At 39.7% G+C, this 25,642-nt stretch overlaps 1 protein-coding gene across 11 annotated transcripts in view; it reads right to left on the bottom strand.

Moving 5' to 3' along the window:
- RBMS3 (RNA binding motif single stranded interacting protein 3) overlaps positions 1–25,642 on the bottom strand; it is a 697,064-nt gene that overhangs the window by 41,251 nt on the left and 630,171 nt on the right. For all 11 annotated transcript variants that reach the window (XM_085311789.1, XM_085311790.1, XM_085311785.1 and 8 more), the window contains one exon: positions 24,656–24,706. In XM_085311789.1, the coding sequence (XP_085167915.1) occupies positions 24,656–24,706 (51 nt within the window). The remainder of the gene's footprint in view (positions 1–24,655; positions 24,707–25,642) is intronic.

Below are 25,642 nucleotides of genomic sequence, written 5' to 3'. Positions count from 1 at the left end.
ATTTCTATTACAATTACTCAGACTACAGGGCTAGTTATTTAACAGTGGTTTTTCAAAACTTAGTTRGATTTTTTTGATGTTTGAAACTCTCAGTTCAGGAATTTACATGACAAAGGAAACTGTAAGTAACAGTGGTCTGTTTTTAACTTCCTATTTCTGTGCACCATTTATTAAATAGTGAATAATAACTTCTGTTACTGGCTAAGAGCACTTACTTATTTGCCCAAGGATTTTRTTTCACTCAAGGAAATACACTTAATATATGAGACAAATGTCTGACAGAATGACTTGCCTTCAGAGCTTGAGCTTGGCTGTATTGGGGCCAAATGGGTTGACAGCATGACAGTRTGCGTGGTCCGTTTGATGTGGTAGGAGCTTGGCTTTCCCTGAGTCTCTGGCCTTCTGCGGCAAGGTGAGAGCCCGGCTGGTCTGTGTGTGTGTCTCRGTGAAGCCATGACAACAGACATTTGATCAGACCAAATGTCTGAGACACTGTGCTGTTGATCACTGCCTTTCTGGCAAGATTTAGTATATAGGTCATTTGCCAGGCAAAGAGAGTGCCTAACTGGGTTTGGAGAGGAAATGTCTGTGACATTTCTTCTGAGTGCACTTCTAGACTCAGTACTATAATGGCTTGTGACAGGACAGTAACTGTGATCTCTAACAGATGTGCTGCGTTTTATTTCCTGCCTGAAACCAGAAGAGACTTACTTTGTGTGAACTGCAATCTAGYGGCTGTGCCGGAAGAACAGATTCACTCATTAGAAGGACAAATACTGACATCAGGAGACATCCGAAATGCTGAGGAACTGGCTACCAATGGGGGAGGGGAGTGTAAAAAAAGAAAACCGGACAGGTAATATAACCYTATGTATCTACTAGAAGCATAACCCCATGTATCTACTAGAGGCAAAGCGATAAAATGATATTCTACACAACTGAAGCCAGATGAAAGTGGTATGGCTGTGCAGAGCAGAGCATGCTCTSGTGTAGCTCCACAGCACTGGAAGGACCTAATTATAGCAAGGCTTCCTGGATGAAAACCTCCAAAGCAGCTTCCCAAAGAGAGAGCTAGTATCACCAAGTAAAGCACTGGGGAGATGTATTGAGGGGACCAATGTATCAGATAGTTGAGTGCTCCTCCATGAGATCCCTAATCTTGGAAAGGGAAAAGGGAAGAACATTCAAGGGATAGGTAGGTAACGGGACGTCTCTCTGCAACTACAAGATCAGAYAGACAAGCTACTACAAGCAAGAATTTACCAGGGATAGTCAACATCTGCACAAATGAGAACATTTCAAGTTCCTCACAGAGTGCATGGGCATGGTAGCCCTTGTAGTCTCAAGACRCAGATAGCTCTTGAGCAGTTCAGAACAAACTCCAAGGCCAGGCCTGCATCTGAGCTCCAGTCTCAGAGCCATRCTGACAAAAGGTCTGCAACATAATCCAGGTATGCAGCTGGAGGCCAGAAGAGGGCCACTTTGATTTGCTGAGACTGGAACTGCTGCATCACTCCAGGATTCAGCTGCAAATCCAACCTTCATCCTCTGTGAGAGCACTTTGTAGAGCACTGTCATCTCCTGCCTACGAACTATGCCAAAACTCTTTTTTTGTATGTAACTCCTGCATAAAGAAAGACTAAAGATATAGAGTTTGAAGGGTTAGAAAATTATGTCCCTTCCAAATTAAAATAATTTTGGAGATCTGGGAGGCTGACAACAGGCACTAATATCCACATAATATTCTTGGGAATCCTTCCTGTCATACATGTAAGGTAAGATAGACAACAGAAGCAGAAGATGCTGGAAATGAATCCCTGAATGGGTAAAGGTGTATTTCCAAAGATATTCTTCCACAGGTTTCAGACCTGAAGCTGATTGATAGGTGGAAATCCTGTACTAAGCTACAGTTCACATTACGTATCAGTTCAGTTCTACATCATGTATGGTCCATTCTGTCAATCCCAGTATTTCATCCATCTCTGTGAATACATCAGACTTTACTATAGCAACACAATATTGCTGATATAACATACGAAAAAGCCTTAATTAGTTTCAAATTTATCCTGATGGTAACATTTACTGACCGGTGATCCCATAGATAGTAGTGGTGTTTAGGAAGTATGGCYTTTCTGGCCATATAAAACAAGTATCCAGGCAAAGAATCTGTGCAGAGACATCCTGTTTCAAAGTATTTGGTAAAAAAAAGTATTTGGATGTTTCGTCGCTCTGTAAGTACTAACCCTAGTTCACTCCCACAAGGCAGCAGCATGTGTTACACTCAGGGAAAACTGTGTAGGAGAATTCAGCCCATGGGGCACCAGAGGCTCTGTCTGGTGAAATCAGGGTCAGATTCCTTCCTGTACTCTGGAAAGCCCCTCAGGACACAGAAACCCAAGAAAAGCTATCCTCACTCTGCCTTTCTTCTCATTTAAAACCACAAGCTCTCAGAGCCTGAACTCACTGCCCCAGATCCCAAACTGTATTTCAGTTTCTGGACTCTATACCACAACAGTAACCCCTTAAGATTGATGAAGGTGGATGAAACCCACCCCATTCTGCATCAACATTTTTYCTTTAATTGGTTAAATCACCAGTTTAACTTGACAGTGTCAGCCTGGTGATACACCTCAAAACCAAGATTGAGGCAAAAATTTTCAATAATGACTTCATATCTTATATTCCGTCATCAGAACTAACATGGCCCTATGCCTCATGTATGCCTTTACAATTTTTCCTTGTTTTGTCTGGGTTACATAACCACCCCATTTTCTGCTTGCTMTTGAGCATTGGCTGAACTCTGCACAAGTCAATGGCCATCAACACGTCGCTTGTGCTGCACTAAGGACAACTCCACCATCCTCAGTTGATGCCATCACTGACACCTCTGCAGTTTTCCCTTGATTTGAACAATTGAAAATACTGGCACAATTTGGAGAAACCATGGCTGCAAAAATGCCCTTATTTAAAAATTCTGTCCCTGATGCATAAGACCAAGTGAACGCAATGAAGCAGGCTGCAGCAAGCACACAGCGTATGTAATTCAGGGGTAACCAGGTTTACAGCTGATGTAAACAAAATCAAATTCAAGCCCTCACTTCTGTGTCACAAGTAAGGAAAGAGGACCCTATACAGGATGAACATATTTTCTAGGCAAAAGGTGTTATTTTAAGTTTTGTTTCCTTAAAGGTGTTTCCTGTGAAATCAGCCTGCGTATTACAATAATGCTTGACATTTAGAAGTCTCCCTTCTACCAAAGAGCTCGAAGTGCTTCGCAGATTATGTGATATTTAGAGGACTCTAGAGCTGGCCTGTTATCAGAGGTCTGACATGGATTTGGATCTAATCTGAACTTTCCCAAGTCCACAAGTGTTTAGAGCAGAGTTATAGCCTCTACTGTTAGAGCTCACTGTAGCTCACTACTGTTAYAGATCTGAAGGGAACAGGTGGTTCAGATCATATACTCCAGCTCAAATTAAACAATAAGAGGAATCATTTTACTGCTTAATTGATACTGAACAAATCTGAAGTAAATAATAGAAGATGGCAAGCTGACGTATACTTTCCCTTAATTTTTTGCTTTTAAAAGAAGAGGAAAATAGTGAAGAAAAGCAGTTTAAAATTGACCTTTGTGAGTAAAACTTCATTGSGCATGTTTTCCAGCTAAGTTAAAGAACAGACAAGAGAAGTTCAACCAAATGTGGATTTTCACTGTTGTTAAGCTAAAGAGAAGAAAAAGTAAAGAACTGATYCTGTAAGGATTATTTATTTTCTTTTTAATACATCTGCACTGRTTAAGACTAACTAAATTGATATATTCTTCCCTGTTTTTTGTCCAGATAAAGTCACTCTTGGGCTGAGATCCTCCTTACAAAGTTTCAGCCTGGAGCACATTTTTACAGCWGAGTTATTATCCTTAAAATATGAGTTCATACTGGAAATGCTGGCAGCCCTCTGAACTATTGTATAGCAGGGCGCGCAGCTGTAACATGTTAAATATGTTGAAAGTACATGGGGGGAACAAAATGGCTCAGAAGACTGGTAATAAAATAGGAAGTCTCAGTCCTAGGTCACTGGGTTCGGTCGTTGCTGAAGYTTGCTGGGACAGAAAGTCATTCTAAAGCTACAGCTGTTCAGTTATGCCCAGGCATCAGCTACCCCCAGAGAGATGCACTCCRTCACAACAATACCTCGCTGCAACGGGTGATGTCTGATGGGCTTCCCAAGCATTGTGTCGGGGAGAGGATGGAGCTCCCCTTTCCCCCCACATCGGTTCCTCTGGCTTCAATATGAAGAGCAGCAATGGGACAGAGGCGGAAGGCTGGCAGAWTTGCTGCTGTGCATGCTGCCCGGTCTACGGAGGACATGCTTCATCAGCCTATCACTACGGTGTCTTTTCAGGGCACTTTGTTTTACCCRAAAGTCATTACCTGCCGATTTTTCTAGACTGCTGAAGAGCCCACATCCACTTTTTCACACTCCCAGTTTCAGAGGAATCTTGGTGATGCTGGTTTTGTGAAGGTGGAAAGCAGATGACAAAGTACTTCTTTAGCTTCAGCACYTTGGATGACCAGATACTTTGTTACTACCTCTCTCTACACTGATAGCTGGTAACCCACTGCTATTTGCATCACTGCCAGATTACATTACAATCATTTTCAGCCTACTCCAAAAACAAACACCAATGTTTGCAGAAACAGACAAATGCAGAGAGTTCAGCATATCTCAAAATAAGGCTACCTGCTGGACTGTGGAATCAAAGAACTCACATTCAAAAAGAGTCGCCAATGCAACGTGGGCCTAAAAAGTCTGAGTCTGCTACTTGAGTTTTCTAATGTGAATGGAGTAAAAGAGGCAAGTTTCCCTGGTGCATGTTTGTCCATAAAAAGTTTTAATTTATTATAGTTTCTTGGTGCACTATTATTTCCTAAAAGCCATTGTGTGCAAGCCCACGTGCATGCACAGCAGTCATACTCTGACATATGATGAACTTTTTCTTTGCTTTGTTACATAGTACTGACTTTCTGTTCTCCATACACAGTSTGATTTGCAGAAATTCAGGATGAAATCAAAACATGATCCTCTGGGCATCTTTTCTGATTTTCTTCAGCTACCTGAATATTGTGGATGTGCTCTTTTTTTCTCTGGCAAAAATAAAATGTCTGTTTTGTTTTCTCTGGCATCTAGAAATCAAACTACTGTTGTGGTTAACACTAAGTTCACAGTTCCTACAGACTAGCCAAGAAAGAGCAGTTCAAGAACTGTGAGGGTCCTTTTCTAAAAAATCCTACACTTACTCTCAGCTAACAGAAGTCAATTCTTCAGGTTACCAGGTGTCTGACAAAGAACTACCTACCACCATGCTAAAGTACTGCTGTGAAAATGTCACATGCAATGTAGATCACCTYGCTTGGATGCCAGAGAAAAGTAATCTGATTGCCCACTACTGCAGGCAATGTATTAGAGGTACTGCAGGGAATGTATGTGACCCGAGCGCAATGATACACCATTCTGGGCTCCACAGATAGGAGCACTGAAGCTGCCATGAGTTCAGGGCGAGGTCTGTTGCATGAAGCTAGGAAGACCTCTGTGCTTTAGAAGAATAAAACATAGYATAAGCTAGAGAAAAAGAGGCCAGCTGAATGGTATACAAATATTGCTGAGATGAAGAGTAAATTATTTGAGAAAAGTTCTTTGAGGGAGATAAAAACATTCTGTGAATTCAGGTCACATTTGGCAAATAATTGTGACCAGCAAAATGAAAACCCTGGAACTGTCAAAAAACGATGTTTGCACTATATTTCAAAAGGACTTGCCTTTTCAGAATTTATCTAAATTTGAAAAAAGCTTAAAATTAGTTCAATAACCCAGAAATGTAAACAGAAAGATTATAGATTTGTATTTTTGTATTTTTTTTTCTTTTTCTCACCCTCTCCCCGCTCTCTCAGTTTACTCCTGGAATTGAATCAAAACAATATTTTCACAACTTTTTCTGTGTCACTTCCCCCTTCCTCTGCATATTTTCACTTCAGGATGAGTTTTAGAATTATTATTATTTGATTGTACTGACAAAGTAAAATTTTCATTATTCACGGAGCACTACTTATGCAATAGACTTGTTAGTCCTAACCAGAGGCAAAGGGTAGCCTCAGAGGAACAGGAAAGAGGGAACCCGCACAGGAAGGTAAATAGGAACAAGGTGATAGGCAAATGGGTAATAGATCCATGGTCTTTTCTTGACAGCTGTGTGGATAGAAAAGAGAGTGCTGTAATTAATTCCAGAGTAATGGGGACTCGAGGGCTGGCCACTGTGCACTACATGGTTGTGAAGCCTCATCTCACTTGAGCCCCCTTCTTCCTAAAGCCAAACAAACCTTTGTTTTGTCTTAGACATCAAAAGACACAATATAACTAACAACAGATGTGTCAATAAACTTAAATAGAGATCAACATCTTGGCAGCCATATTTCTATTCTGCAGTGGCTTTTCCAAGCATCCATAAAATCCATTTGTGGGACTAAAGAGTACATGAAACGGTTTTCTTGTAGCATTTCTACTATCTAGGAACTGAAGTATCATGAAAGATCCTATTTTGTGCGGTTTCAGCCCTGGGTCACTGTACACGATCATAAATCCAGAGAAGTAATGCACAAATGCACGTGCTTGAAACAAAAAAACGGAACTACATGAACACTCTTTTTTTTTAGCAGAAGTCATTGTGCAATTTCAATAGCTAAAACCTCTATAATCCAACAGTCACAGCAACATACAGAACTTAGTTTATAGAACTTGATAAATTTAGCCTGAAATCCTGGCCCCACTGAAATCAATTAGAGTTTTGTCACTGACTTGAATGCCACCAGGATTTCATACTGTTTTAATCCTCAGAGATAGAAGCTGACTGTACATTACTATGCAGGTACTCAATAGGTTTTTATACTACAGACAGATTGTCATTAATTAATTATCCCATGTAGAGATGATTTTGGTCTTATTTTCAGATTCAGAYTGCAATTTAGAGAATTTTCTCTTCCAACCACCCAATTTTGAACTTTTTGTTATTTCTACTTCTGCAGTATTYACCATACAGGCAGCCTATGGCTGCTTTCAGGCTTGTTTAATCAGGAAACAAAATTTTATTTTATGTCAAGACAATCACCTTGTCTAGATGCTGAAGTAATTAATAAAGATAAGGACAACCAACCTGGGAACAGGAAGGTGGCAGGTCTAATAACAACTTCCAGGAGGAAACCATCTAATAAATGCTTGTTATGTGCACTGAGAACAATCTTTAGGCTGAAATGTTGCCATAAATTATTCATACAAAAGTTTTGGACAGTAAACAAACTTATGAAGATAATGATCCCTTTGCAATTCATGAACAAAAAAATAGGGGGAGGGGTCAATCCACAGAATAAATTGCAATGTATAAATCTACCAGCTGCAGGCATAAAATACTGATGCAGAGATTCACTGCAGAAATTGTAAAATAATCCCTGTGTGTTTTCTCCTTCTAGAAAGAGAGCTTTGAAGAGCAATTGCAGATCCGAATAATTTAGCATATACTCATTTGCTGCTCTTGACCAAAGTGCTAATCACAAGTTAGGAATCACAAGTCTTTGGACTATAATGGGTGAATCGAATCCAAACTGTGCACAGCATTAGCCCTAGTCTGCTTAAAACTAACAGCAAGCAAGCACAAAACCTTTGTCGATAAAGACTGCAAGGGGTTGCTGTAAGTTTGGGAAACACTGATGTAGRTTTTTATTTGATGTACCACACTGCTTTGCCTCAGCTGAGGATCCATACTGAATGACTAGATGGTTTAAAAAGCTGAATGAATGTCACAATGGTGAAGTTTACTTCCAGTACATTTATTTAATGGCTGAGGCAACTGATGAAAGGGAAATAAAAATCTGATAAGGAGAAAAAAAATTAGACTAGAATCTAGACTCCCCCAGGACAATTTCTCATGCTTTGTATCCTCTGTACTGACAGACAACATATTTGCTTTCCAGCTAATTACCAACAAGACTAAAATTTTACATCTTTGATGTGTACAAGATCAAAGAATATTAGGAAATAAAAGTAAGATTAACATAATTGTCTTGTACAGCTATAATAAACTATGACTATATATACAATCAGACAYCCTGCTCATCAAGAAAGTGTAAACTAGAAGTGAATGAACTAAACAACAAACTTGTTAAACTTGGCTTCCTCAGCATCTTCTCACCTCTCCTGACACCCACCACTCGATCACAGTGAACGACTCACTCTCCTGTTGGGCCCATTGGACACAGGAGATCCCATTTCATTTCTTGAGCCCTTAAAAAACATAGCTGCGTTTTGCAGACACAGGCAGCCATCAGCAGCGATTCCAGGTCCAAAATCACATATCCCTACTACTTGATCTAAAGGATTAACTTCCGTTTATTTCTTTTACTGCTATTTCCCATGTTATGTGCCTACGCACAGACCTGGGACAAATTCTGCTTGGGAGCATGCTTCGGTAGCGTGGTCTTTTCCTATTATACATGTAGGATATGCTTCTGATCTCAAATTTGTGTACTAGCCTGCGTGCTTGCATTAGAAAAGAAGAAGAAATGAGTGCTTTTACATATACTTGTGTCCAATTCATACTTACTACGGTTAAAATGCTGTGTCATATGTATCGTATTTTCTTTAAGCTGTCTAAAAGGACAAGACTGACCTGTAGTAACTAATAAACACCTGRCTTTGACTGATCTTTCTTCAGCCTGGCCTGTATGCATTCAGTGTTTGTTTAGTCCAGAAATATCCAGTATTCTTACTTTCTTATCAGTGTAAATGGTAGAAAAAAATAAAACCCAGGCAAAAGTAATTACCTCTTAAGCGTAAAATTCTGTAGGAAAGTTTGGATTACTTCTCCTGTTCATTAAGGTGATGGGAAAGGTCTGCTTCTGGCTAGGAGCTGTAAGCTAGTACTCAGAGCAAAAACATTTTGAAAATTTTGTTTGCCATCAGGTGGCACTGACAATGAAAAATGTCTACTGCACTTCAAGGCAGCTAGTAATAAAGCAGTGCGGGGAACGAGTGACAGAATAACAGTTATTGTACCAATGTCGCTTCTAAGTTTTTACAGCCACTCAGCTGGAATTATACCATTGTATAAAATGGTTTAGGGTATAAAAAACATTTGGTACCAAGGGCTCCCTTCTTCTCCATTGCCCTATCAGGAATCATAGTAACAACATTTGGGAAAAGCAAGTCTTTCGCTTGATTGAATTTAGATATTCTTAGAATGTAGTTTTCCTTTAGTTCATGCAAAGGCAAGCTTGAAAATGTTTCCTTGCTGACAACTGCCTCATTCAGCACCCTTGCAAGCAGCTCCCAACAAATCACAGTCTTCAAAGGCACATTGTTTTTGTTTGTTCTCATTGTAACAGATGTTTTGTATCATGTACTTCAACGAACTAATTCATCTGCAAAGGACCGCCTACTCTGGCTGGTGTGCATCCAGCTGTGGAAATAGCTCAAGTGTCATCTGTGGCCACTTTCATTCCATTCTTCTGATCTCACAGGATCTCAGTGACCGCATCCAAGCCCATAAAAAATAAACAGACCTGAGAACATCCTTTTTAAAAAATTCCAGTGGAGGAGTAATGCTACTCCAGGCAGGAAGCCTTTCTGGAAAGAATGTAACTGATGCTGAAGGAAGATTCACTCAGCTCTGGAAGTCTCCTCTACAGCATGCTGCTTTTATCATATGAACCACCTAGTCAGTATTAAGAGGCACTGGAGCAATGTCATGTGTGATTTTGATGCAGCTGAGAGCTTCTAACTCACTCAGTGCCATATCAATTAGCCCGAGCATCAGGCAATCAATCACCACTTCTTCTCTAAATGTACTGAGCTCCCATTAGGAGCTGCATATACCGTGAGGCTAGTTCATCTCAACACACTGAGCACTTTCATATACTGTGGTTCTACTATAATATATTTCTGAAGGAGAAACAAAATCAATTTGAATTGCTCTGGAGTGGAAGCGTATCCCATTAATAGCTGTGCACCAAGATTAAAATGTATTAGTGGATAAAGAATAGTCTGCATTGGTAAGAAGTCAATTACTGCTTTCTTGAAAGTGACCAAATAAAACATCCAATACTAACAGCGAACAGACTTTCTGAAAATGGCTTGCAATCTAATCAGCCAGGATCACTGCATGAGAAGTCAAAAAGTGTCTGACATGGTGCAACCATTCCTTGATTAGCTTCCTTAGAAGGAGGAGCAACACGTTGGGCTCTGAATTTGTTGAGATGACCAGTTATCACCTCTGCTATCTCCCTTCCCACAGGAAATAAGTAGTTCCTTATAAGATGCTGATCAGATACTTCAATATCAGATCCACTGGATTTGCTAATTACTTTCAAACCACTTTTAGTCAAGTCATCCATTAAAAGGAAATGATTCAGTTTCATATCCACTGACCTGAGAAACTAGGTGACCAAAACTCCTTGTGGAGCTCAAATTATCTACCTGTATAAGAGGGTTCACAAAATGTCAAACCAAGTAGTTCATTTCAGTTTGAGAAGCAACTGTGGCTGCATTTAATTAGACAGCTTGGCAGGATTTTTAATACTGTACAACACCAATTATTTGAATAGTTCAGAAACATTTCAAAAACCTTTGAAAGTGTTCAGAAAAATTAGAGTCTTATATCAATCATTAGAACTGATTCATCAGTTTTAGGAAGTTGCACTCCAAGTTCCTTAACTCTGCAAAGGATATTTTAAAACTTGCTGATAACTACCCTGTATTTTAGAGATGATGATTCATCTTTTCAGTTCTCATCAGGCATGCTTGCTTCAAACTTGCCATTTGGGTATACCTCCGCCGCCTCAAGGTCTAACCAGAGCACAGCAAAGAGACTGAACAGCTCACTCCAACCCATGACATTAACTGTATTTCCTGAGTCGAAGGTGGGTAAAATGAACCTGCCTGTAGTGAAGTGAAATGAATTCACATTAATCTGCACTGACTTCCCAGTAACTAATTAACAGATGATATCTAGGCCAAAAAGGGTGCCTGTCAGAAGACTTGTTAGGGGCTTTGAAGTCTTTGCCTGCCACACATTCTGACCTTCTGACTATGCTGCTATTGCTTTGCTTGCTTGTCTTGGGCTCCCACTTTGGAACATGTCATAATGATAGATAGTGTTCTTTGAAATCGAGAAAATACTTCTCAGAGGGAAACCACCACATTTGAGCAAAACTATTGTCCTTTGGAACATATAACATACAAAAGCAATGCCTGTGACGTGCCTAGGACTTATACTGGATATTGGAATTATTAACTTCAAAGAGTTCATTCGCTTCTATTTAGTCACATGAATTTTACCAGCACAAAAGAGTTAACATAGCTCTTTCTTCTGTGAGGAAAAGAATAAACACGTCATAGTACCATATTGTCTCAGACTGGCCAAGAAGATGAAATGAAAGTACAAAGGACAGTCAGTCTCATGCTTCATATGACACAACAGTAGTCACTGCACGCTTCTTCAATTTATTCCTTTACTTGTCTGTTAAAAAAATGAAGAGAAGTGGCTCAAAAAGGATACAAATACACTCCAATTTTGAGGAGAGATGCAGATATCATCATAAATGAGACAGCAGCTGCAGGGATGTACATCCCTTAATGTTTCTGTCAGGATGGTGCAAGTCTCTACACATTCTCTTTAACTGAAGATCATGGTTAATCACTATAGCCCTATAAGGGCTATGCTATAGTATATACACTGTCAATGCTTTGACCCATACCACTGATTCTTAACTGGAAGGCAGATTTGAAAGTAGAAGTCTAAGAAGAATGGCAAATTTAGACYGCTGAATGTGTAGTTCTTGTGCCAGGCAGCCCTCTTAGATTATGGCACCCCAGCATCCTCAAGCTCTCCTGCCAAAGCTTTACAGGGAGCTCAGCGGGCTTCTGGCAAAAGCAGCTCCTGTATTTTTCCTGAATGAATGACAGCTATGTACATTGATCTGTTTATATATTATTCCTGTGGAAACCTCTGCAGCTACTGTTCACTGGAGTACAAGACCCTGATTCTCAAAGAGATGCACATCACTTAGTCCCAGCAAAAGTTATACCCAAAATTGAACCCAATTTGGGTATAAAATTTGCCCAAAGGATAAGCGAAAGGATACTCAAGGAAAGTTGCACTTTGTAATGGTATAGACATTGGTATAGGTAAAAGGGTATTTGCTGCTGTGCATCCCAAGTGCAGCACTAAGCCCAATTTCCCTCTTCCTAGCAGCCACAGCACCAAGACTACCTTTCCAGGACCATTTTCTTCCCCTAGCACCCTGCTGCTCTAAGCAGCTGCCTAAAATTCATCCTACACTCACCTCCTGTTAAAATCAGTGGGACCACGGCTGTGAATAACTGTGAAGATTTAAGCTGAAATGTTACAAAATCAGATACAGAATGGAGGTCGAAGCCATGCGAACTGCATGTTCCTGTCTGCAGAAGGCAGCATGAAGTTGGGGGAAATGCATGAGCCTTTCCCTGCAACATCTTGTTATGCCAGTGCTGCTCCCCAGGGAAGGCGATGTCGCCTGGTGCAGCTTTAGCTATCACTACGGGTGTCTTTGCTTGCTGAACTCAGAGCAGGTATTAGGGAAGGAGCTAATACAGCTTTGTTACTTGCACACTTAGAGCAGGGAGAAAGGTTGCGCCACATCTGCCTGACTATCAGAAACACTCAAACTGCTCCTGACAAATGTCCGCCCCCTCCTCTCCCTGCRGTAAGAACTCTGACAAGCACCAGGAGATGCTCATTCCCGAGAACGCGTTATCCCCATTTAAAATAAGTACACCTACAGCAAACCCCTCCTTTCCACCGAAATGACACAGCCAGTGGGAAGGAATGTCAGTGATGGAGTGAGCGCAGCCACGCTCTTCCCGACACCCTGCTGGCCCTCCTGGACTGCCGGAAACTCAGCTTAGCCAGAAGCAGTTGTAGCAATGTAGACGTGCCAGCTTCAGTAGGTCTCTTCCCCCTATCTGCCAGGAGGAAATATGCCTCTAGCTTCAGTCCTATCAAATATGGGACATCTGCAAATGTGATGCCCATCCTCTCAGCTACTGGCAGGCTKGTAATTTCCAAAGCTGAAAGCAGGAGATTTTTATTGATCGTGCTAAAGAGGAAGGCTGTCAAGCTGGGAGCTGACATAGACTCACATCCTGTGTGGAGCGGGTAAGGGGGGGTGCATAATGATTTACAGATTGTCGTACTGGAAAAGTACAAAGGCTGTTTGAAAGCAGGCTGTTTGCTGTGTGAATCATATGCAACCTTCTTGTCCCACCACAGAGATCAGTAGCAGAGTGTCACCCCCATGACCCTCAGCTTGGAGTTAAAGGAATAGCTTGAGTTATCCTTGGACCAAGCCCTGGATAAGGACTCCACACATGTTTTTTCACTCTGAGTTATATAGCTCTTTCAGAGGCAGAAGTAGGCTTCTGACAATGAGGAACCCTGATTTTATTTTCTTTTTTTCTCCCTGCTTTGGAAGATGCGAGTGATGAGCAGCAGGTAGAGAAAAGATAATTTCTGCTGCTAGCTCTGAAAAGCACAGTGGTGAGGGGCTACGCCGGGGATTCATGATGTTGGAGACGGGGCTTCTCTTGGGCAACAAGGTCTGCAGCAACATTACAGAAACTCCCAGTAACTTATGTAAAAAGCATGGAGTGGGAAAACTGTTCAGCAGRTATCTTTTTTAATGAGGTAACTTCAAGGCTGGAGTCAGTAATAAGAAATAATAAATTGCACTTAAGCTACATTTAGAAGATGCAGTATTTCAACCCCTAATTCCCATTTTCCTCTCAACAACAGGCCATTTGATAAGAAAGCCTACCCAACCTGAAGTGCATCTCTCTTTGGCAGGTAGTCCAACAAATAATCATTCAGTGGTTTCACTAAATAACAACTCAGCATTCTTTCTAAATTCTTTCAACTCTGTTGATCTGTCACTGGGTTACACAACKCATTTTTTCATCAACCCACTAAGAAACAGTCAAAGAATGTTCAGTGTTTATACTATTATATTTCACTATTTGTTTTTGCAATCAGATTGTAAGAAAAAGAGATTGAAACCATGCTCTCAGCAGTGCTGCAGATACCACTGATTCATAACTACAAGCTTTTTGACACACACTATTGACTGCATGAACTTAGAATGGATTTATTCCTAATTTACTCCAACTTGAYAGGAAAACTAGGCCATGAAGTTACAACCTGAAAACTGTAATTAAACAMTGAGTACACTTCAGTGGGACTGGAGTCAGTTTAGGAAAGATAYATGTGGTCTGATCTAGATTTGTATCTGCATTGTAAAGCTTAGGTCAACAGTACATTCAGTGCAACACATTCAGTGCAATACATTACTGCATCCAATAATTAACTCTTACTTAGGATATCTTGGAAGTTTCTAGCTTTCAGGTTGTCAAGACACAGCGCACATTTACACATTCATATAAAAAACTGTTCATACTTTCTCAGTAAAAATAATTTAACAATAATTATGTTATTACTTCACCAGTTACAGTTGAGGAAGAGTTAACTGGTCACCCACTTACTTGGACTCAGTAAGTATAGCAGGAAAAAACATAGCAGAAGGGGAAAAAAAAAGACAAAAGAAAGCTATATCTTAGGGAATGGAAGTAAGATTTGCAAAAAATCTGAGACAGACCTTGCAAATGATATTCAAACACCTAACAAAAGATTCCTCAAATTTATAAATAAAAAGCAAGCACAGAACACAGAAGCTGACTCCCTGCACAGTGAGGATGAGGTGCAGTTTAAAAGTAATACAGAGGAAGTCCTAGCACAGAGGAAGGACATTGCCTCCGTTTCCTGCACGAGCCATCAGACAGTGGTGACAAAAGCATCTTTCTGAGAATAAGATTTTGTGCACAGGAATGAATACAGCCAAAGGAGATGGAAACGTGAGTAAAGTCAGTGAGCTCAAGGTGGRGGCAAGTGCGATGAGAAACCAGAACTGGATCATCTCTATTGCAGAATAATGGAAGAACTGGTACAAGCAATCACAGGTCTAGTGGTCAGGACTAAAGGATACTAATGAGGACAGAAAATTGATAAACTAAAGATAGAGCTAACTAACCTCATTTTAAAAATAAAATGACCTATTTTCAAGATAAAGGGCATGAAGCAGATCTAAGCTCTCTGAAGGCCAATAAAGTATTTTAGGTAGCTTTACACCAGAAATTACTAAATCAGAGGGATGGTGAAGAATTAACTAAAGCGAAAATGACAACAAGTTGTGCTAAAAGACAAGCTATAATGCTATTGGGGGGGGGTGGAGTTGCAGAAAAGCCCCCAAAAGATTGTTCTCATCAAATATTTTTAATAATGTCCTTGAACAGTAAGATTTAGGGAAATAAGGAGGTTGTGAGGCACTTTCAGTAAAGTGGCAGACTAAACTATCATAGAGGAAGAACTGGATTAAACAGAACAAAATGTACAATCATGCAGTTAATTAGGCTAATAAATGGTTTTGTCTATAATGTGGGAGTTCATTTGCTGGGAAGCTGCAAGAAGGACATACTTATGTGTATCAGCAAATGACAAGATGACTGTGCTACCAAGGTCATGAGCACAGGAGCAAAAGAAAGTGCTATTTTCCAATGYAGCATATAAAGTATTCTCAGCAAAGAGAAGGAAGTTACAAAATTTTGGAATACTGTGAGCACCAGGAACCCTGTGTGGTGTTGGTCAGCTGTCCCAGAAAAATGAATTAGAAGTGAAAAAAATGCAAATAAGGGTCACTGTGGCAGCCAGAGGTTTCCAAGCCCCTACATTACTGCAGATGTGTAGCGATCTTGGCATAGTCAGTCTAGCAAATSAAGATGCAGGTAAGATTTTTTCTATAAAATAATGTGGCAAACATCCAGAAAGGAGAGGAGACACTCAGCTATGGAGGAATGCTGGACCAAGAACAGACAGGTGTAAAATGATCATGAGTACTGATAGGCGGGAAACTGAAAGTGCAGTTCTGAGCCTCAGAGCAAAGGTGTGCTGAAACAAGCCTTGCCTAAGCAAGAGGCAAAAAAAAAGTCTGAACTAAATCAAATTTAATGGAATCAAATATGGGAAGGGATTATATAGTGTAGTTCCAAGACAGAGCAGGAATCTTGAGTTTTATAAACTGGTTACTACCTCATTAAAGGCTTACATTATTATAATTTTGTACACATCTCCTGCACTAGCTAAATCATGATGTAATATATAGATTAGCTAATTCCTCCTACTTATGTAAATTGGTCCTTGAATATGCTTGCATACTACAAGGGTAATTTATGGAAGCTCTTTTGTTCTAAGGATTTGACGGGTGCCAGTGTCTGCTTCATCAACTTACTGCTGCAGGCATGATTCTCTTCACAGTCTCACTGTTTTACACCTTTGTAACTCAATTTTCTTAAACAAAGTTAACTCTTCATTTATACCAGTGAAAATCAACCCAACATCTCCCTTTGGAGCAAGGATAGGCTTATTTAAATGTTTAGGGATTTTTTGTTTAATATTAATGCTATCATTTTGAGGATACGTTTAGAGACATCAGTCGAGATGGGTCCTTGTTCCACTAGGCTTTTCACAAACATWCAGTAAAAGCTATTTAGAGGTGTGACAGTTTTATAATCTAAATAGAAGGGAGAAATAAAAGACAAATTAGAAACTGAGGCTGAGAACAAAGATGTTCTCTCCAAGGTCACATAATACATCAGTGGCGAAAAAAATGTATTTATTACTAAGTCTGAAATCAGTGGGGGGAGAGACAGGCTCAGGTCAAAAGGAGCTTCAGTAAAGATGAATATACCTATATGTTACATTTATAAATAAACAAGTATGCATGATTTCCATTTAAATTTGCTTCTAATAATAGTGGAATCCTCTAGGACAAAAACCCATAATATCCCACTTCAAAAAAATTACAATAATTAACTTTGCATTTTACACCTTAATTCTAACACGACCAATTATGTAAAAAAGGACAATTTTTTATATATATACAATTATATATAAAAGGGCATTTTGTCAATAATCTACAACTTGATTTGCACCTTCACTATCAGGAATTCACATTTACAATTTTGAGAGGCTGTGCGAGTCTTTATAATTCTTATTTTGGAGCCATCATAGTGGCAGTGCTGTCCCAGCATCACTCTAGTCACACTACACAGCTGATCCTCCCCACAGCTCTACAAGGTTCAAAGGCTACCTCCTTCTCCAAAGYTGTGCTGCGCCTCATCTCTAATGGAAACAATTATTTCGCGCAGTGCAGGGATGGCATTTRGGAGGCCCAAAGGAGATCCATGCCCCTTTCTGCTGGCAAACTGTCCTGCAGCAACATCCTCTGCGTATCCATGCAAGATGGAAACCAGAAGCATATCTCCATCCTGCCAAAGGGGTACAGCAACTATGGAGACGAGTTGGGCAGYGAGCGTCAGCAGTAGATCYTTCCTTGCATGGTTACTAGCTAGCRCAAGACCTTGGTGTTCCCAGAGCACAGAGCTTTCTCAATGCTATGCACTGCCTGGAGCAGAAGAAAATTGCTGCCTTTCCTTTCCACCCTCACAGGAATGGCACATTTGGTAATTGTCCTATATGACCGTTTGTGTTTCATGAAGGCTTGTATCCTGCTTTACATTGGAAGCAAGCTCACGTTTGTTTAAACCAATGTAGCAGAGCTCTCACTGCAGAGGCAGGAATATTAGCATCAATCACAAGGCAATGGACRTTACTGGGCAAAAATAAGAGAGATGATCCATGATGGAGGATAAATTAAAGAGGAATGTAGTATACATGGTGGCATGTCTCTCCAGTTCATAGCACACGTATGAATGTAAAACCATAATGTAATGAACACAGCAAAATATTTGATGGTGAACTAAGCTAAGAAATCATCTGATGAATTTATTTCACATGCTTACCTAATTCACCACTCTTTCAAGTCCATTACTTTCTGCAAATTCATTAATCTAACTCTCAAACTATAATTAATACCACATGCTTACATAGCCCATCACTCTCTACTGATCCTGTCACTTTTTGTGTACTTAYTAATCTACCACTTGGACAATAACTAACATGACTAGTCCTCACTAAATGAGGGATTTTACTCAAAATGGCAAACATGAAATATGAACTTTACAGCCCACATTCAYGTTTTTGACTTAGTGTGAATTTAAAACTTTGTATAAATGCAAATCTACTTGCCGCCAGGGATACATACATGTTACACATATTATACGAAATAAAGTATTTGYTTTTCGGTCTCAGCAGATGTACATGAAGTTGGAAAAGTTAAAACAGACTGCAAGCTTTGAGGCAAATTAGAGATTGATTTTTTTAAATGCACTGCATTCTTCCACTGAAGGTACTCTAATGTCTATTGATTAATAACTAGATTTTTAAAAATAACCCCCTTTGATAAACTCTACTGCTTTTAAACAGCTGTTGTGTTAAGATCTTTCTTAAGCACAAAGGTTGACGGTTAAGGTTGCATCTCTTCTGTTAAAAAGAAATCAATATTCCATAACCATTATACATTCTCCCCAGAAATTCTGGGCTTTGAAATCTCTGAAGTACCTTTCAAAGTTTGTGTCAGCCTTTTTTTCAAAACATCTTTTCCATTTWGGTTTATAGATTTGTATTAAAAAACACCCTATATATATGGTTTTGCCATTACTACAAACATCTTTAAAAAAAATCTTAGACTGATGGTTTATCCATTTAGTATTCATATTATCTGTAGAATATCTGAAAGAAGATAACATTTTACTAGAACACTTAAGTCATTTTAGGATGAAACAGCAAAGTTCAAGTTCCTCAAATGCAAGGGCTTGTCTACTGGAAATGCTTAGTGGTTCTCCTGTTCTTGTTTTCTAAGTGAATCCATATGTGGTGTGTCTTGCAGCCATCACAAAAATGTCCAATTTCACTAGGGGGCTCTAGTAGAGTGTCAAAAGGGGCTGGATATCAAACTTGAATAAGGCTTTTTCTGCCATTCAACTTCACATTAGTTTCTGCAAGAGCAGAACAAACGAGTGCAACAACACTTTGATATGATTCCAGGTGCACTGAGTAATCAAACGTAGAGGCCACTACACCTGAGTACGATATATGACTTGGATGAACTGTTTACACCCATAGCCTCTTGCAGAGGCATGAGTTTGGGTGACAAGCACTGCTTTTATGTCCTCCTCAGGCAGATGCCCCGGTCCTCTCCTTAATATGCACACACTTGGCTCAGTAAACACGGGCTTGACTCTGTTTGAAATTACCCATTTGGTAGCACAAACGTAACTTCTATATATGGACACTGCTGGGTGAGAGGCAGGCAGGACTGACCTCATGCTAGCCTGCCTGTCCCCCAGGAACATTGCCAATTACTATCCTGATTATCAGAGTTATAGAATTGGCAGTCCTTGATTTTCTGCCTCGGGAAGCACTGGAATCAAAATTGTTCAGCAGAACTTTGGCATGGGTATTTGGTTAGTTATTTCAACCTCTAAGCTCTTTAGTGTTTTAAGTTCATGTAAGTTCACGTTCAAAGGATCGCTTAAAAATACACAGCTAAAAGTTAAAAGAATAGCTGGAGATTCCAATTTCTAAGGATTATTTCCTGTTTACTTTTCATACCATCTAGCTGAACTCTCACATTTCATCTTGGATACTGTCTACAGAGGACATAGTTCCCTTACATTCATACACAGAAACGCAAGATGGACTATATTTGCTAAAAAGGTAGAGCAACAAATGTGAGGAAAGAAAGCAGTCTTGGGAGACACTGAAGGGAGCACAAGGAACTTCTTTGTTCAAGAGCGTAGGAATCAAAACACTGAAACTGCTGTGGTATTTTGGGTATTATCCAAAACAACAGAGTCGCTAGTGAGAAAATGAAAACTGATATATTTCAGTTGGACAGTTTGTACTTTTTATGCTACATTCATACGCAACAATCAAAAGGCAAGATTCTGCAGTCTTTATTCAGCCTAGCTTCTCACCAAGTTAGGGGTTTTACATTGCTCATGAAGTAAGAAACGTTTTTGTTGCTGCTTTTAAAGAAAGAAAGATTACATTCAGCCATAGGCTAGAGGAAGAAAGATAGAAAAAAAAATAATAAGGGCRTTTGTTAAGATATTGACCTTTCCAAAAGGAGGCATGCAAGGGCTTGAGAAATGTCCAGAAGAGAAGTCCTCCGAAATTCACTTAATCATTATCAATAGCAGGGTTTTCCATATGCTGCTCTACTTGCACCCTTCATGCTGCCACTGGCATATTCCTTCTGTCCCTATTATGCAGAAAGTATTCAAGACTGACAAGGAAACCTATTTATGCAAACACAATGATTACTACGATCACAGAGTTTTATATGTAAATATGAGATGCAAGTGTAAAGTTAGTTGTGTGCACAAGTAGTATTTGGGTAGAATATTTTTGTTGGTTCACCAAAACAATTTGCTCTTAAACAGGAAGCATACKTGCTCTATTTGTAATAAAGACTTGAATCAAGAAAGTTTTGCACAAATGTCATTATTAATAAAAATGAATATTATCTATATATGAATTGACTTTAAACAACAAAGTTTTCCTGAACCATCAGAGGGCCTTCAGAGACTGCAGGAAAAACACACTAATATGGCAAATAATCCAAATGCACAGAAAAACTCTTTTTCCATTTATGCTTTGATTCTGTCACCTCTATCCATCCACTCTTATCCTAAGGCATTAATGAAACACAAAACTTGTTCCAAATAGGGATGGGTGAGCACTGTACTTTGAAACCTACAGTTACTAAACAGAGCCCTGACTTCGATTAGTGCATTAAATGCTGTCCTACATGAGTCCAACCATACACYGTCACAAATCTTCTGGACCTTGTCTTTCATTTCCAAATCGTAAAAGTAAACAGGGCACATGGAAAAGCAACAAAATTGGCATATTTGAGACATACTCACTTGGACATAGGGAAATCAGTACAACTATTAAGTTGTGAAGGCTTCATTTACAAATGGCATATTTTCAAAAGTGTCTGAGTCATACAAGAGCCTAAAGGTAATTTTTTCATCATGTCCACATGACTCAGGAATCCTGTTTTCAAAACCCTGAAGATTGTGCAAGCACAAAGATGTGGGTGTTTTTCATATGTGACCCTTCTGAGCCAGCAGAAGAACATTTTCAATACTATTTATTCTGAAACAACAATGCTACCTCAACCTATTTGATAATAATTTTCCATGGCTCTTAGAATAAAGCTAACAAAAACAACTAATAAAAAAAAATCAATTTTTCATTTGCAGCTGCTCATTAGCATCAACCTATTATCTCAAAGTTAAAAGTTATGGAGGAAATCATGAGAAAATTCTGACTGACCTGCAGAGTCCTCAGCTGCTCTATCTGACTTTAATCTTTGGCTCACAAATCTCATCACTCATGAGATTACAGAATAAGGATGGATCAGGCTTTGCTGAGTAACCGAGGGACGAGGCCACATGCTAGCCACAAGACATTYGGTGGTACTCGGGGAGGTGCAGGTGGTTACGCTGTGCAGTGCAGCTCTTCTTCCCTCCTGCCAGTCAGTGCACATAGCTGGGCRAAAATCGCCTTGTCCATGCGCAGCAGCCAACAAATGCACCTTTGCCTCTTCTTCAGCATGGTCCCCACTTCCCTCTGTTGTGAGGGATGCCACAGGGTGCTAAATTACTCATATATATCAAGTAGGACCTTTCCTCTGAAAGGAAAAGCTAATCATTCAATAACATAATTTAGCCAATTCTTATAATCAAAACAATGAATGAAGCATCAGCATTTTAAACAATTCAAACTATGCTTGCTTTAAGAGAGTTCATCTTTATTCACAAAGAATAACATGGCCTTAACAAAATGTTCTCCTTCTTGTGGCAAGGGGAATGCAATATTTATCAGCACTGGCTTCCAGGGGAACATCACGCACCACAATCAATCATCTCATAACACACTGTGAAGTAAAGTGGTGACAATCTAGATAATAGCACAGCAAACCAAGTTACAAGAAGAAATAAATAGCTAACTGGGTTAGGATGCTCCCAGTTCTACTGGGCTACCAAAACTCCCATCTTAAATTCTTAAATTCTGCCGAATTTGTCATCCTCTTTTCTTTTTCTTCTTTTTTATCTTTGTTGAGTTATATAGGTGCCTAGAATAGAGTCTATAGTTAGGCATGAATCTAACGCAATCTTACAATGGATGCAGAGCCTTTATTTTCTTTCAAAGCAGGCCTTTAATTCTGACGCCTCTTGAGTCTTCTGGGTAATGAATCTCTGACTACCCTTTAGACATTTCTAATAAAGAATTGGGCTCTGGATGAAGTCTGGAGATTGGCATTTCTTTTCTTTTTTTTTTTTTTTTTTTTTTTTTCTTCTTCAGTGCAAGCTGCCTTATGTCCATTTATTAAAAAGCCCATATTTTGGAGAAACACCGTGGAAATACTTTTCAGGGAAGAGACTAGAATTGCTAGAGACAACATACGGAGGTAACCCACAATGCAGTGACACTGAACTGAAGTGTTAAACCGCTTACCCACTCTCCCTCTGCTTTTCCACATACAAGCACATATACTTTCTTTGATACAATTCTCTGGCAGGCAATGAACACAAATTGAACTCAGCATATTGAGGATGCCATTCACTTTAAGAATTATTTTTCTCTTCACAGCCTTTTACCAAACTATTTTCTCCTAATACATCCAATTACCACACCGAAATACTCACAGCTACTAGTGCCGGAGAAAAATGCTTTTCTGAACAGGGGAGAACCTGATACAACAGAACTGAAATGTACTGATTTATGGTAAACAACAGTTTCAATCAAGGGGTATGTTTTTGCTGGGGCAGAGAATAAGGTACAACATATTATGTGGTTAAACTTTTTGTTCCTTGTCTTGTGCAACATTTTGCCTAATATGTGGCATATGCAGCAATCCTAACTTCTCCACAAATACGTTTGTGTGTATTATCATTAGAGTTAGTTGGGGATCGTCTCCAAGAATAATTCTTGGCAGAAAATGCTTTTTGTCACACCATATTATCTTTGGAATAATTTCAGTTTTGCAGAATAAAATCTGGTTTTCAGTTTGGAGAACTATGTGATGGCTTCTAGGTTGCCCACGTGAAAGGCACTCAAACAATTTTGCTTGCTCTGCAACCAAAGTGTTTCAAGTAGGGCTGCTAAGGGTTGATACTCTGCCGCCTGCCTGAGCACTGGAGAGCTGAGGCCTTCCCCATCTGCTCTTACTTCTTCTCAGGCCCCGCGCTACGCATCCAGCCCTGCAAGCTGGAGGGTGAGGCAGTGAGGCTGAAGGCCCGATTCCTTGCTGCTCTGGCAACCAGATTAGGAGGCTCTTTCCAGTTCCTATCGTTAGATAAAGAGCCTTCCAAGTGGGGAAATTGCTATTCTGATCCTTCCCAAATTCACTTTCTCTTGAAATTCTTTTGCAGGGAATTCTTCCTTCCACATTAGTTGGAATCAGACTTACAGGAGACATTCAGTCACACAATACAATCATTGCCAGGTTAGAGAAAACCAAGGAACTTGCCTCCAAAGAGTTGAAGGATGTGGAAGCAGGCTTCAAATTGGCATTAGAGTCCTGTGCTACTAAGACATATAGGGTAATTAAGCCCACATTGCTCTCTCTCACTAAAAAAATGCTAGTAGAAGTTACTCTACCATGAAATCAAAATATTTGAACGCAAATGTGAATAATGGACAATCCCAAACCATACATTTTCATTTTAATTTTACCCTCCTCATATAAATTAGGGCATCTATGCTTATGTGGAAAACACATTTAGATTTCAATTAACAACAAACTTAAGCAGATCCATATCTGAGAAATTGATCAAATCTAGGAAACAAAACTATACACCTAAAGCAATCTGTGCATAGTGGGATTCAATCTGTTGCTTCCTTCTGGTGTATTGCTAATATTTAGGCAAAGTGTGTCAAAACTCTTCTGTGAGGTAAACAAAAATTCACCTCCACCACTTCTAAAGAATGATACTAAAAGTGTAATGCAGCTTTAAGTAGTAGTTATAAACTGATGAAGGACGAAGAAACTTTACACAGAAGAAAAGAGCTGATGGGCCAAATCCTAAAGCAGATTTGGCAGAGAATCTGTAAGACAGCTATGCGTTACCCTTTTCAGTACTTGAAATACATTAATATGGCACTGAGGAGCCTTTAAAGTACATACAACTACAAAGGACTTTTTTGATGGATAAGCATACAAGGGAGGGATAACATGTGTTGATCCTGGCAATTCAAAGTATGCAGGAATGCAGTTATCTTGCAGTCCCCGAAGCAAAGCTTCAGAAGCTACACTTTAGAGCTTGTTATTCTCTTATAATCAATGCAATTAGATAACATATCACCCATCCTCCCCTTTTCACTAAATCAAATAGTATTCTGTAAAGAAGCAGAATCTTTACAGCAGAGGGTTCTTGTCAAAAGGAGCAGCTGATTGCTTTTACATGCCATAGAATTTTGTATGTGGCTGACAAACAGAGCTAGGCTACACTGTAGGCACTTTTAGCTGGATGTGAACAAGTATCCACTTACTGTTGGTTGCATAACATATGGCGGATGAGGCATCCATGAAGTACTCTGGACCTGCATATCAAAAACTTTTAATTAGCACAGGAAAGTAAAAAACACAACTCTAACGATTTATGCAAAATTATTCCTTTTTTTACAACTATGGAGCTAATTTTGGTAAAAGATTTCTTTTGATAAATTTTCCACTAAACTCCAAAGTCTGTGAGATTTCACCACCTCTAAGACCTGCATTGTTCTGTCTCATACAGTAGCCTTCAATATTCCATGTTGTCCTACTTCTTCATTTGTATTTTGTTTGCTTTCATCCATTAATGTACTCATGACCACATCACCCAAATGACAGTGTACCAGACATAAAATGTTCAAGTTTTTTTTTCAAAAGTATCTGTATGTACTTTCAAAGTTATGATATTTTCAGAGATCCCAGAACAATTTATTTCATTCAATAAGAGCTGCAGATCTAGTTCAAAGCTTTTGAACGCTACCATCTCAAAGCTGGCTTAAGAGGTCTCTGCCCCTCCCCAGCGCAGCTCTTACCTTGGTATAGTGGGGTCCATYTCCACCAGAACTCCAAACACCTCCCTAAACATTTCTTTGTTGTTCTGTCTTACTAGGTAATCCAAAAGATTTCATGGACATATATGTATTTTCTAACACTTAAACACATGCCAGGTATCTTGTGTGTTTATGGTGGCATGCCTGAGTCTCTGTTCCCTCTTGTGCTAAGCGTGGATGGCCCACATGTTAGCACCTGGAGGGCATAGATCAGACCCAACCCCAGGAACTGGGTGTCTTAGATTCCTTTTGCACCAATCTAAGCACCACTGCACACAGGAAGGACACAAAAATACCCCTCTGCTGCAGCCATCAGCAGAGATTTCAGTGGCTGGCCACCAGCTCACAGAGATGGCCATATGGCATCTCAGACTGAGCATGAAAAGGCACACATACAGTAGGTTACACCGCCCCAACTCTTCAGGTGCCCTGTAA

The sequence above is a fragment of the Rhea americana genome, unplaced genomic scaffold (assembly GCF_003343005.1).
Source record: "Rhea americana isolate MKP2758 unplaced genomic scaffold, rheAme1 scaffold_35, whole genome shotgun sequence".
Taxonomy (NCBI): domain Eukaryota; kingdom Metazoa; phylum Chordata; class Aves; order Rheiformes; family Rheidae; genus Rhea; species Rhea americana.
The sequence above is the reverse complement of the archived record's forward strand: the minus strand, read 5'-3'. Positions and strand labels throughout refer to the sequence as shown.